This window comes from Eublepharis macularius, chromosome 1, assembly GCF_028583425.1.
Source record: "Eublepharis macularius isolate TG4126 chromosome 1, MPM_Emac_v1.0, whole genome shotgun sequence".
NCBI classification, from domain to species: Eukaryota; Metazoa; Chordata; class Lepidosauria; order Squamata; family Eublepharidae; genus Eublepharis; species Eublepharis macularius.
In genome coordinates, this window is record NC_072790.1 from 184,550,240 (window position 1) to 184,563,978 (window position 13,739).

General features: G+C 39.2%; 1 protein-coding gene across 2 annotated transcripts in view; it reads right to left on the reverse strand.

Moving 5' to 3' along the window:
* Window positions 1–13,739, reverse strand: part of MIA3 (MIA SH3 domain ER export factor 3) — a 43,401-nt gene that overhangs the window by 11,696 nt on the left and 17,966 nt on the right. For both annotated transcript variants that reach the window (XM_054980051.1, XM_054980043.1), the window contains exons 6-15: window positions 12,763–12,902; window positions 8,533–8,664; window positions 6,745–6,766; window positions 5,348–5,436; window positions 5,083–5,160; window positions 4,890–5,000; window positions 3,822–3,893; window positions 3,421–3,525; window positions 1,167–1,289; window positions 965–1,067 (exon numbers count right to left, since the gene is read on the reverse strand). In XM_054980051.1, coding sequence (XP_054836026.1) covers window positions 965–1,067; window positions 1,167–1,289; window positions 3,421–3,525; window positions 3,822–3,893; window positions 4,890–5,000; window positions 5,083–5,160; window positions 5,348–5,436; window positions 6,745–6,766; window positions 8,533–8,664; window positions 12,763–12,902 — 975 coding nt within the window. The remainder of the gene's footprint in view (window positions 1–964; window positions 1,068–1,166; window positions 1,290–3,420; window positions 3,526–3,821; window positions 3,894–4,889; window positions 5,001–5,082; window positions 5,161–5,347; window positions 5,437–6,744; window positions 6,767–8,532; window positions 8,665–12,762; window positions 12,903–13,739) is intronic.

Sequence of the window (13,739 nt, forward strand, 5' to 3'; positions counted from 1 at the left end):
AATAAAAATAATTATTTCATTCCATTGTATTAAATATTTCAGCAAAATTTTCAAAACATGACATATTTTGATGCATTTACTTATATCTTTAAATACTTTAAAAATATTTCTTTATAGGAGCAAGGCTCCATTGATCATTGATTTAAAAGGTAAAGGTAATCCCCTGTGCAAGCACTGAGTCATTACTGACCCATGGGGGGGACGTCGCATCACAACGTTTTCTTGACAGGCTTTTTACGGGGTGGTTTGCCATTGCCCTCCCCAGTCATCTATACTTTATACCCAGGAAACTGGGTACTCATTTTACCGACCTCGGAAGGATGGAAGGCTGAGTCAACCTTGAGCTGGCTACCTGAACCTGGCTTCTGCCCAGATCAAACTCAGGTCATGAGCAGAGCTTGGGCTGCAGTACTGCGGCTTACCACTCTGCACCACAGGGCTCCTTGATCATTGATTAGCAATGTATTAACAACATTTATAAGCCCACCTTTCTCTTAGGCAAGTGGAATATTATGCAGTGCAGTGCATTTCAATTTAAGGCAAGAAAATGTTACAGTATCAGGCATTAGTGCATAACCAATTGATAGAAAGGAAGTGCTATAATAATCCAAACCAATTATCTTTTGAATTGTCCACATTAGTTACAATCTAGAATTTGAAAAATGAACCTCTAAGATACCTAGCACACTACTAGATGCACTACTTCATAACTTGTGAGCTTACCATTCTACTAGTATCTATGCCAATATTCCTTTGAGACGTATGTAAAAAAGAGCCCTGAACTTAAGTCAACAAGATGTCAATTAACGAGATTAAACAATGGTATTATGCATTTCTCATTCAACTGGTGATTACCATCTGGTACAAACTTCAGTCTCTCTTCCAAGAAACTTTCAACTTTTGCATTTCTGTATGAAGCATTATCACATTCACAAACTGGTACGGTTATCTAATGCTTTAATACCTGTGAGCCCTCCATTAGCCAAATCATTTCCTTCATCCTGCTTCCCACCAGGCTCAGAATCCACATCAAGCTGTTTCAGCTGCATAATGCAGTTAGTCAAAACCTAAAGCAGCAGGAAAAATGCCATTCAACCAAAGAATCACAATAGTAGAAGCTCAGTCATGCATCCCATGGAATATAGAAGAATACATAGAGTTCTTACTTCAATTTCATTTTCCTTGTAGGCAAGTGCTTCTTCAGTGTCTTTTTGAGACTTCTGATACATTTTGATCTGCTCACTGAGCTCAGCATGCCTCTCATTCCAACCTTCTGCTTCTTGAAGCAGCTAAGAATATCAGGACAATATTATTAGTAATACTGACACATTAAGAACATCAGAACTGCTATACTCCAGGCTTTGAAATAATTTAGTCTAGCAGCTAAAGAGTAAAAAGACTTGTTAAAACTGCTCAATTCCCTACTTTTGTTTTCATTTTGTATCTGACAGATCTGAAAAGGCAACTGACTTTTTACAACAGTGAACCATCTGCAGACATAAACCCAGGATCCAAACCCTGCAACAGGCCTAGATGCCAAATATGTCCCCATATACATTCGGGCAATACTATAATGGAACCTAAGAACATCAGCTAGACCATCTTGGGCTCATTCACTTGCTTACCATCCAACTTAATATACGCCATCATGTGGCAACAATGCCCTTCTGCCATCTACAATGGTCAAACATGTCTCTGTATAACAAAATAAATGGATACAAATATGACATCAAAAATCACAACATTCAGAATGCCGTGGAAAAAGAACATTTTAATCTTCCTGGGCGTATCATTATAGATCTTATGATTCATACTGCACCCTCCTGTAACTGCACTCCATGGTAGACCTCTCTCATCATTCCATAACTGTAACCATGATGTTCATTCCAGTCCCTTACACAGGGACTCAAACCTGAAAGATTTAAAACACGCTCATTCTGCTATAATTCCGCCTCTCTTCCCATCTTTTTTTTCTGTTGCTTTGGTTATGAAAACTATAAAAAACCGCAGCAGCAACAGCCATAAAACCTAGAGAACTGAAGGGGAAATGGCAAACACACACACACACACCTGTCAGTGCTGCCTCCATCAGTTTTATCTGTTTTAACTATGAAATTTTGTTAATTTGTTTTTATTGTCAACTGCATTGGGAACTGTTATGGCTGAAAGGTAATTATAAATATAACACCAAAAAATAAAAAAATGTCAACAAAAAGAAAAAGCAACCCTCTGTAGCCATGGACATTCCTTTCATACTCCTGAAACAAAAGAAAAGCAGCAAGTTTACCTAGACTTCTCATTAGCTTTCCACTTTCTCCTAGCATGCACCAGGCCAAACCTCTCCAAAGCATTTGTAATCTAGCATCAATTTGCTGTATGTACACCTGCTTATCTATGCTAGCAGGATAGCCTGATGCAAAGCAGCTGCACAGAGGAACAAGAATGAGAATTCTTTGTGGAAAACTCAGCTGTTCTGGCCAGAAGTGGGGGCATGAAGTATCATCATCAAGTTTAATTTGCTCCATAAAAATGGCCCCAATTCTTTTGCAATTAAATGTCAATATTCAAGCAGGGTTCAGGACTGGTTTTGCAATGACCAGCCTAAAACAGGCCTGGAAGAGCTACTTGTTGTAACAAAATAACACCTAAACTATGATAAAAGTAGAAAAATGATTGCAACATATAAAGCTTTAGAAGGGTAAACATGTCTAGGGTAATGCTAGAAAGATTCATTGCTTATCATTAGCGCAAGTACAGGAAGAGTACTCAAAGCAACACCACCTCCAACCGATGAGCATCAAACTCAATTTAAACAGACAATAGCTACCTTTTGCTACTATCTTCAAATAAGTTCACTGTCTCTGAGCACTACCATCATCATTAGCACTACCATTAGAATGACAGGCTCCCCACAAATTCCTGTGGGTGTTCTTGTCACTCACAGGCTCACAGCATCACCTAATCCACTGCACCGCTCTACTTCCTTCCCTGGCACTGGTCAACTTCTGCCCAATCCCATTTCTCAATATCCTACAGCATTACTTGTATCCCCAAATTGTATTTATATGAAACAGGCAAGGTTCATAGTCTAATACAAGTTTCAAAGCTAAGTATTATTTTAGGAGTAACAGTAAATAGCTGCTTCAAGAACCTACATGAGATAGCATAGAACTGCTTTAGAACGGTTGTAACATAGTGTTTAAGTGACTGGGCTATGAATCAGCACTCTGCTAGTCTGAGTCCCGTTACTGCCGTAAATTCTGCAAATGGCCTTGGGTAAGCTGCTCCTCTCAGCCCAGAACCCCAACTGTATTGTAGGGATAATAATAACACTGACTTTGCCCACTACTGAGTGGGCCCTAATCTGTTCAGAAGGACAGTATATAAGCACAATGTTGTTATGATAAAAATGGATTTCACCTGTTCCTTGCTCTTTTTTAGTCTTGCATTCTCTTCTTGCACACGATGCAACTCAGACTTCACCTTTTCTTCACTTAGTTTAGCTTCACTGAGAGCGCTCTGCACCTAAAAAAGTTCATGAATGATTTCCAGTTTGAGGTGAAAGTTGTGTGAAATTAACCAATTATACCAAAATAAAAATTTGAGAGAGAAAGAACAGAGTTTTGAAAAGGTGCTGCTTCTGAGGCGCAGGGAAGGCATGCACTGGAAATGGAAGCATTTTTCTAGGTCTTCTGTACAGCCATACCTGCAGGGGATGGGTGGATGGGAGAATAATCCCATTCACAAATACCCTCCTCCATTGATAACAGACTTGGAATTCAGAGTTAGAACACTTTGTAACCAAGTTTTTCATTGTTTACCTCAGAAAGCTCTACAGAATGCAATACGATGACTTCTTGGAGTCTCTCCAAAGACTTTTGGGTTTCTGTGATCTATGAAAATAAGCATTATTATTATTTCAATATTATTAGCTGAAAAATTTGAAAACTTCAGTTATTCCATTAGCATGATCCGCAAAGATTTATTTAGTTGCCCAGAGAAAGTCTCTGGAAAGAAAATATATACATTTTTAAAATAAATGTTGTCGGAATAATAGCAACACAATGTTTTGCGACAATTACACGAAGTAATCAAACCCAGTTACAGGCTGCAAATATACCTTGCTTCAAAAATATGCTCCCTAGACCCTAAAAAGAAAGAAGCAGTTTACTGTTGATGCCTGAAACAAGCCACTTTTCTCTCAGCCACACCAGCACAAATTAGGGCTAATACTTGCCTACCTTACACTGGAGATAGATCAAGATGGGTAGCAGTGTTAGTTTCTTTAGCAATAGAAAAGAGCAAGAAGTGAGCTGTGACTCACGAAAGCTCATACCCTATCTTAAATGTTGTTAGCCTTATAGGTGCTTCTGGGCTCTTGCTCTTCTCTACTGCCACGTTACATTGTTGTTGAAAGGACTAAACTGTGTATGTGAAGCACTCTATCATTACTGTGTTTTAGAATAACAGCTGCTCTTGAACAGCATCATTGCATTTAACACTTTGTAAAGGAAAGTAACATCTAGATAAAAATTTTTAATCAACTTTCCCAGAAAACATCGAAATAGCTTACTATAACGTAGTGGATAAACAAACCACTCCAAAATAGCATTATAACAATACTAACACAAGAAGTTCCCATCAAGAACAACAAACATCTCCCAGTCAGATATGTGCAATATAAAGTTAGCCTGACCTCCTCCAATCTTGAAATAAAGTATTAGGATGGCTTAGGTCTAAGCCCACTATTTTAGAGAAAACTTAAATAAGGTGAGGTGATAATAAAAAAAGATAGAGTCACTTCCCAAGCAGTGAAGACCCTCATTACATTAAAAGTGGTCAAGATTTCAAACTCAGTCAAAAACGTATTTTCTGAAATGTCTGCTTACTTGTTCTTGTTTCTTCAAGTTCTCCTCTTTCTCCATTTCTAACATGGTGTGTAAGTTTCTCACTTTATCATCTAAAAAACTGTTTGTTTCTTTAAGCTTCTTCACTGTGTCCTATAACAGAAATAACAATTAGTAAATTTATTTTGTTTGGATACTTTTAAACATATCATCAATAAATGATACGGTGTTTTACCTTAAGCCCTGCAGCTTCATCAGAGAGATGTGTATTCTGTTTCTGGGTCTCTTTCATAGATTCCTTTGCTTCCTTTATCTAATTACAGAGTAAAAACACACACAGAAAATAGAGAGTAGATACTGACATGAATTTTATTACCCTTGTTTAAATCATAATTTCTTCCATGACATCATTAATAGAAACAGAACTACACACATTACATTATGTAAACACTGATACTTTTAATTACAGAATAAATCACATTATGCAGATAGCACAATACCTTTTGATCAAATTGTGACATCTTTTCTAAGATTTCTGCCTTTTCTTTTATGAGAATTTTAATTTTTTCAACAAGCTGATTTTCTGTCACTAGAAAAAAGAAAAAATAAGAGCAAACATGGAAGTGCTTACTACAGAATGAAGACTACAAAAACTATCTTTTGGTAACTTGCGTATCACACATCTACCTTTACAATTACGAGTCAAGAATTTCCAAGTGTGGCTCCCAATGCTGAACTCTTGGGATAAGCAACTTAGGTTCTCAAGTCTGTATGTTACAGAAGTGTGTGTGTGTGTGTGTGTTTGTTATGTGCCGTCATGTTGCCTCCGACCTATGGCGATCCTAGGAATCAAAGCCTCCAAAATACCCTATCGTTAACAGACTTGCTCAGTTCTTGTAAACTGAAGGACGTGGCTTCTTTTATTGAGTCAAGCCATCTTGTTTGGAGTCTTCTTCCTTTCCTACTGCCTTCTACTTTTCCTAGTATTATTGTCTTCTCATGATGTGACCAAGTACGATAGCCTCAGTTTTGTCATATTAGCTTCAAGGGAGAATTCAAGCTTGATTTGATCTAGAACCTAGTTATTTGTCTTTTTGGCCATCCATGGTCTCCACAAAACTCTCTTCCAACACCACATTTCAAATGATCTTATAGAAATAGAACTGTCAAATCAATGCCAATGTTTCTGCTGCAATGATGAAGTACACAAAGTGAGAAAGAAGACAGATAGTTCATTAAAGGGCTCCGTAGCAGGAAGAGAGCTATTTAAGTCCCCTGAATTCATCACATCCACAGTGATAGCATACTATCAGATGTCTGTTTGGGTTGTGAAAGGCATTCCTGTTCTTAAAAGACACCTCCAGCAAAGTGGACATTCAGGACTTGCCTTAGAAAGAGCAAAGCGGGAAGCACAACTGCAGGTCACTCAGGCGGTAGGTATTGGGAGTTGCCAACATACAAAGATTTGCATATACATCAGGACTTTCAAGCTTCCCCTTCCCACTGCAGCCCTAGAAACCCCTCTGCTGAAGGCAAAGATAACCCCAGTTGTGTGTGTGGATGCGCCTTAGGCCTGCACACAGAACTATCTGATTATCAACCCTCACACAAGTGTTAAAACATTTGAAGCTCACCATATGCAAAAGGCTCAAGTGTCCAAGTGGTGTTTTAGATATGACAAGTGAAACCCACAAAGGGGCAAAATCCCATTCTCCCACTTTGCTGGCCCCACTCCCACCATTGACTGCTCCCCCAACCTCTTCTTCTTTTAAGTGGCTGACCTAAGGATGGCATCAGATTATAATTTATTATCTGCTTAGACTTATACTAAGACTATTCCGAGAAACCTACCCAACTGAAGTAGCTCACAATATAAAGGACAAGAAAAGAGTCCTACCTTGATACATTCTACTTTTTACCTACAAAGGTAAAGCAAAGAGAATGAAGTTAGGGAAAACATTAAGCCATTTATTGTCATTCAGCAATGAAAAACATGCATTTCTGACAAGAGACCAGCAACTTCTTTAGTTTCACTTCACAAAAATATCCACACTTGTATTGCTTCCAGTGTGCGTGTCAAGTGACACTGTGCAAGCAAGCTTAAAGCAAATTCTAAAAACAGCTTCTAGGTCAATGTCTTACTTCAAAGTCAGGCTAAAGGTCTGATTACTCAACTACTGTGTGGGTGTAATTAACTTAATTATATTTTATTTCAAAACTAAACAAAATTATAAGCATGTGCACTGAAATAAGGTAACAAATTATGTTTAGTTTATATGTGTGTATATATATATATGTGTGTGTATATATGTTTAGCATATGTTTATACAGCTACTAGTTTTCTCTTCCACCCTCTCCGAGGTACACACAAACATCAACTCATTCTCTCATTTACTATATACCAATTTCAGATTAAATGAATGCAATTACTTAAAAAGTAGACTACACAGCTACTGTATTTAGCAAAATTAGACCATTCCCACAGCCGTTTATCAGCTGCTAGACTAATCATTTATGTCAAGTGACTTCTTTGTTTTCAAGTGATGCCATGTTCTATTTTCTAGAATTGTAAAATTGATTTTCTATGCAACTTATTTAATATACTTTAGAACCCTGGTTGGGACCCATAATACAGTGTATTTACAAGCTGCTTAATTTCGGGTGAGTACATTATACAGAATTAGAAGCATGAAAGAAAGAACAAAAAAATATAGTGAGGAAGTAGCATAGAACAAGCAACAGATATGCAATCAGAAAAGGGTTGGCAAGTGGGACAGGGCAGAACTCAGTACAGAAAACAGCACTTGGAAGACCAAGTGCCTTTATAGTGGGTTTATCTGTGTCGTGTGTAGCGCAACTATGTTTAAGGCAACAGGTATCACATTTCCTCTGCATTAAAGAAGTTTTCTATTACATTTAAATCTCAAAGTCACAACAGATTAGTAATAAACCAAAGTGTATCATTGTAGTTGTATTTTGAAAGTACACAGTATTGCTCAAATGATCAAATTTGATGATCTCAGACAAGGCTTCAATGTTCTAATTAATGTACAGCCTAATCCAAACACCAAGGGTCATTGTTGCAGCACAAGACAATAATTGGCCACTGAGTGCCAATGTGGTAATGGGGAAGGATAAAGACCTCCGCTTTTGCATTGTTTCCTTAAGCAAGACACCTTAAAACCTACTGCTACTTTAATTTGTACAGTACTAATGTGGATTGAAATTAGAACGGAAAGACAAAGGAACTGGTTGGCCACTGCTGTGAGACAGGATACTGGACTAGATGGACCACTGGTCTGATCTAGCAGTGGTCCTTAGATTCTTAATGCAAAAGCCCTAAACACCATGCTTCTGCAGAGATGGATGTCCTGCAGCTTCCTGCATAATGGTCCTGTACCTTCCATGGCTTTTTCTATGGCCAGAATAGCAATGTTTGGTATGTCTCACTTCTAGTTCCAGAGGAAAAGGTCAAAGTGCTAGGAGCTCTCTGCCTAATACTACCTTCCATTTTTACCATGTAATATGACACAAAAAAGTCTCTGGAAGAATAAAATGAAAGTATGTTCTTCACTGTTCATAATATAAACAAGTATTTAAAACCAACAGATCTGCATAGATTTCATCATGTGTGTTTAAGTTCGAGTAAACCAATCAGTGTATCTAAACATAGAAGTTTTCTTACAGATAAGCAGGTTCTCCAGAAAAAAATGGCAACTGTAGCAATTCCAACCAAGGCAGTTAAGACAACTGGCTCCCAAGGAAGTCCATGGAAATCAGGTCCAGGCTGCATGTCTTCAGGCAGTGTTGAAACCAGCTAAGACAAAAAGATAACAAACTTTATACAATTTTTTAAAATGAAGCCAGCCTGATTCCATCAGATCTCAGAAGCTAAGCAGGGTCAGCCTTGGTTGGTAATTGGATGGAAGACCTCCAATGAAGACCAGGGTTGCAGAAGCAGGCAATGGTAAACCACCTCTGTTAGTTTCTTGCCATGAAATCCCCACCCCACCAGAGGTTGCTGTAAGTCAGCTCTGACTTGAAGGCACTCTCCACCGCTATTAAAGTAGGACCCTGTTCCTATACATGCTAGCTTGAGAAAAGGGTCCATTGTATTTAACAAGACCTCGAAGGGTGTGTAAGACTGCACTTGGCTAATATGTAGATTTGTTTTGATCAAAAAGGGGAAAATATTTTAATAAATAAATGTCTTTCCATTAAGCAAAAACTTATTGTATCAAAAATGAGTATGATCCTAGGCCTATCACGCACACAAAAAACAGAAGACAAAGAAAAAGTGTGGCATCCAAAAGAATAATTAATCTCACTGAAGAAAGATCTAGGGCCAAAACAAATTAAACAGACGGAGATTTTCAACCAAATAATTTATAATGTTTACATATTCTCCTAACTCAAAACTCTTCTCATTTCAGCACTCTCAATTACTGAAGGTTTTTTTTAATGTAAAAGTTTTAATTTGGCAATATACTAATTCTACCATTATTGCCTTAGACTTTAATTCTTGTTGACTCATTTTAATTTAAGTATTTATCTAATTATAATTTCAAAACAAAAATATGATCATGGTTCTGAAATATTACCAATGCAACATCCACAGCCACTTTAAATACTTGACAGCTGCTAACATACTACATATATATTTATATTTTATCAAAATATCATGACCAAGAACAACTTCTTTCTACCCAAAAAACTAGGAAAAAGACAAGCTGATATTAAGACTCATTCTTTTGCCTCAAGATTATATTTTTATTTTGCCCTCCTCCGATGAACACAGGATAGTGTACCTGCTTTTCCCTCTCCATTTTAAAGCAGTCCTGTAAAGCAAATTAGACTGACAACCTAGTCAGCTTCATGGATGGGAGATTTTGTTGCTATCCTAGTCCCAAAACTCTAACCATTACACCAAACTGGCTATCTGGTTTTCACACCAGCTACTACCAACTATGGAAGTGATTTTTGTATAAAGCCCTTAGGACAAATCATTCATAGTTTGGGGGTTGGCAGTCATCAATATGCTAACAACATCCAGCTCTATATCTCTGTATCCAAATCTCCAGGCAATGCAGTAGAGGTCCGTAACCACTGCTTGTCGATGTGCAATATGTGCTACCGCTATCTTTTAGAAATCGCTGTTTTTATTGATGATTAGTAAAGAGACAGGGACTGTGACTATACTACTGTGCACAGTATGTACTGTCTGTTGGATTAAGTATGATTCTACTATGTAATTCTGCATCATTTAATATGTAATATTAATGTTTACACTTTGCTTTCGCTCTGTTTTTATGTTTCTGCAATCCAAATATTACTGCATTGTTTACTAAATGACCCATACTGTTGACTGTATTGACTTGCATTGTGTAATTTGCCTCGAATCTCAGTGGGAAAGACAGACTATAAATAATACTAATAATAATTCTGGGCAAATCGACACATGCAACATAGAACACATACAAATCTGCATTTTTTTATCCAAATAGCATTATTTAATTTTATTCCTAATGTATATCACTATCACAAAAGAAGCATTCTTTCTTTTTCCGTTTTCACCTTTACCATTTAAAATTTCATAAAGGAAAAAGGATTAAGATTTATACTATTATTAAAGTCAATGAGCCTTGACAAATCATATTATGCACTTACAACATCTCACTACCTAGAGTTACACTAGCCTTCATTTTAAATCCCAGAAATTCAAGCTAAACCATGCTGCAGCGTTTAACCGAAAAACAATACAGCATTGATACAATACATAAAGTTGCCAGATTCACCCAGACACTTGTCCCAAAGTAATTTATTTCCCATATATGAAGAACTTGGATCATCATTTAGACAGCAACTATCCAGGCCTAAATGACACCAAAATTAAAACCAAGAACAAAACTTTTTTTTAGAATTCTAGCAATATCTTGTTTACAGTTTGTTTCCATGAGGCTTCTGGGGAAACTATCTTGTGAACTTCTCAGAAAGTCTGTTTGTATGACAGAGAAACAGGAGGCTAAAGTCACAACAAACATTTAATTTCACACGTGACTCATATGAATCAGCACTTTAAGAACTCACTTCATGTATGATTATCGAACTCTTCAAAAATCTGCCTGCTTCTACATTTAACTCACTTATACAAACACAAGTTTTTTGAGCTATTCCAAGGATCCACAAAACCTCTTCCTCCACCACCGCTTTTTATTCTTCCTGTAGCAGAAACCCCTTGCACAGCACCACTAGAACAAGACAAATGTCTCCTAAACTTTGCTGTACAAAAACACCGCTACACGTATACCACGAGAAAAGGCATGGGGAGGGGGGGGTGTGATAAACACAAACCTGTTGGGGCAAGCCCCCCGCCCCGCCCCCCCGCATACACACACCTTTTTCCTCTGCCCTTCCTGCAAGATTAACCTCGTTTCTCCTCACAACTCCACTATGGGCCTACCGGGAAAATCTCGCCCCTAGCTTTGGCTGTTTCGACAAGGCGCTGTGGGGACCGATGGACGACTTGCGCTCCATTTATTTCCAGCTCCTTTTGAGTTTGCTGGTCGGGGCCTTGGACAGACGTCAGCCAAGAAAAGAGCAGGGCTACGATCTCCCTGAGAAGGCGACCGAAGCTTCGGCGCCTGGAAATCTCCCCGCATCTCCCTCCCCGCCTCCGCACCTCGCTCTTCTCTCACCTGCAGAAAGCGGCCCGTGAAGGAAGCGTAACCCCGGGAAAGCGGCCCCAGGAACAGCGCGGTACTGCCGGTGGGGCCGGAGGGAACGACAGGCTCCATCGGTCGGAGGGGAGGAGAGCGGGGAGTACCTTGGGGCGGGGGAGAAGAGGCGGCCGCGGCGAACTTTGCCTCTCTTGGCATCCGTTGCTGCCCCTCCCCCGCTGCGCCCACAGGGCCACGTCACCTCACGCCGACCCCTCCTTGACCCCTGACGTCATCGCCCCGTGCCGGCAACCTGGTAGGAGAGTTGCGAGATCGGGAAGAGAACCGGCCAGCGGTACTCCTACCGGAAGCGGGGAGGAACAATTCGGTGACGGTTACAGCCCGCTCGCGGCTTGGTTTCCGCTACGGCCCGGTAGTTTATAGGTTGGAATGAAGCGGAAGCCTCTTAACTTCTACAAGCCGCATCGGCTTGCCAGGCTGTTCGCCGGCAACGCGATGGCTAGAGCTCTTCAGTGTTCAACTGCTTGGAAGAAAGGCCCAGTTTACGCGTGCAGGAGAATGAAGTGGTTCAGCCCACTACACCATTTCGGGCTACAGACGGTGGTGCTGGTCTAGGATCCGTTTTTGCTTACAATCCCTGCTAGAAACGTAGCGGCACAGGGAGAAATTATTCTAGCCTAGCCGTTTGCCTGCTGTACCAGTTCTTTCTTTGCAAGGAGATTTTAATGTACAGGACTATTCAGAAATTTCCCACCTGCCACTTCAGTGTACACATGCAGCATTTCATTCTGCTGCATATGTACACCAGGTCCAAGTCTCATTAACTTCTAGAGTAAGGTGCACATTACAGACAAGTATATTTAAGGAAGTTTTGACATAGGCAGTTCTGACATCCACAGCAATCTCAGGAGGCTGTAGTTTTCAGTGCATGTGTGTACTTAAACCTTACCAAACATTCATATAACTTACTTCAAAATAAGGCTACTATTCTCAGCATGCTTACTGAAATTTACTGGATTTAATTACTCTGAATACCCAATTACACTGAGCTGTATATGGACTTGGGAATTCAGTATACATAATCCTATGTACACTTCTTTGGGACTAAGTGTGACTGAATGCTGCTGGACTTTTTGATACATGAGGATCAGGCTATCTGGAGCTGCTGATCTTTAAACATGCAAACAAAAAATTAAAACCCATCCTAAATACAAGATTTAAACAGATGAAACACTTACAATCTCTGTGACGGGTCGCATATTTTCTTTGGCTAAAAGGACTGCAGCACCCAAGGCAGCAAGAATTTGTGGAGCAGCAGTGTCTGGTTCTGATGGATTACTGTCCTCTTCCATGGTATTATCTTTAGCGTTAGATGTACCTTTGGTTGAAAATAAATTATTTCATAAATTTTTGACCATACTTGTATTTTGAGAGTGTTCTGAAGATCAAAAAGAGTCCAGTAGCACCTTTAAGACTAACCAACTTTATTGTAGCATAAGCTTTCGAGAATCACAGTTCTCTTCGTCAGATGCATGGAGGGCAAGAAGAAACTTGCCCTCCATGCATCTGACGAAGAGAACTGTGATTCTCGAAAGCTTATGCTACAATAAAGTTGGTTAGTCTTAAAGGTGCTACTGGACTCTTTTTGATTTTGCTACTACAGACTAACACGGCTAACTCCTCTGTTCTGAAGATGTGTTACTTTACCTGTATCCCACACTCCTGATTCTCCATTTCAGATTATGCAAAAATAAATCCTGTTAAATTTCAAGTAACTGAGTTCAGAAGTGCAGTCTTACTACTATTTGTCAGTTCTTCAGATTAGGCCTATTCAAATATCCTGCTGATCTCTGCTTTAATAATATGAGTGCAATAGTACTTTCATTCCACCATTAAGATAAAAATCATAATTTCATTCTAGATCCAGAGATCTACAGAACATCTGCAGAAAGACATTTTTCTCTATAGCAGATCCAACTCTTTGAATGTTCTTGTCTGCACTGTTTGCTGACTTTCAGGAATTGGTGCAAAACCATTTTACCGTGGCCTACACTAGAGCATGTGGGGGCTTGATTTCTACTTCTATATGACCCAATTCACAGCCCTGTGTGTCCTTCTATGTGCCCCTGGACCACCTTGTTATACATACATGTACTTTGATGGCACATAACACACACGCAAAGAGATGTCTTTTAGGCAATCTCTTTCACAGAAC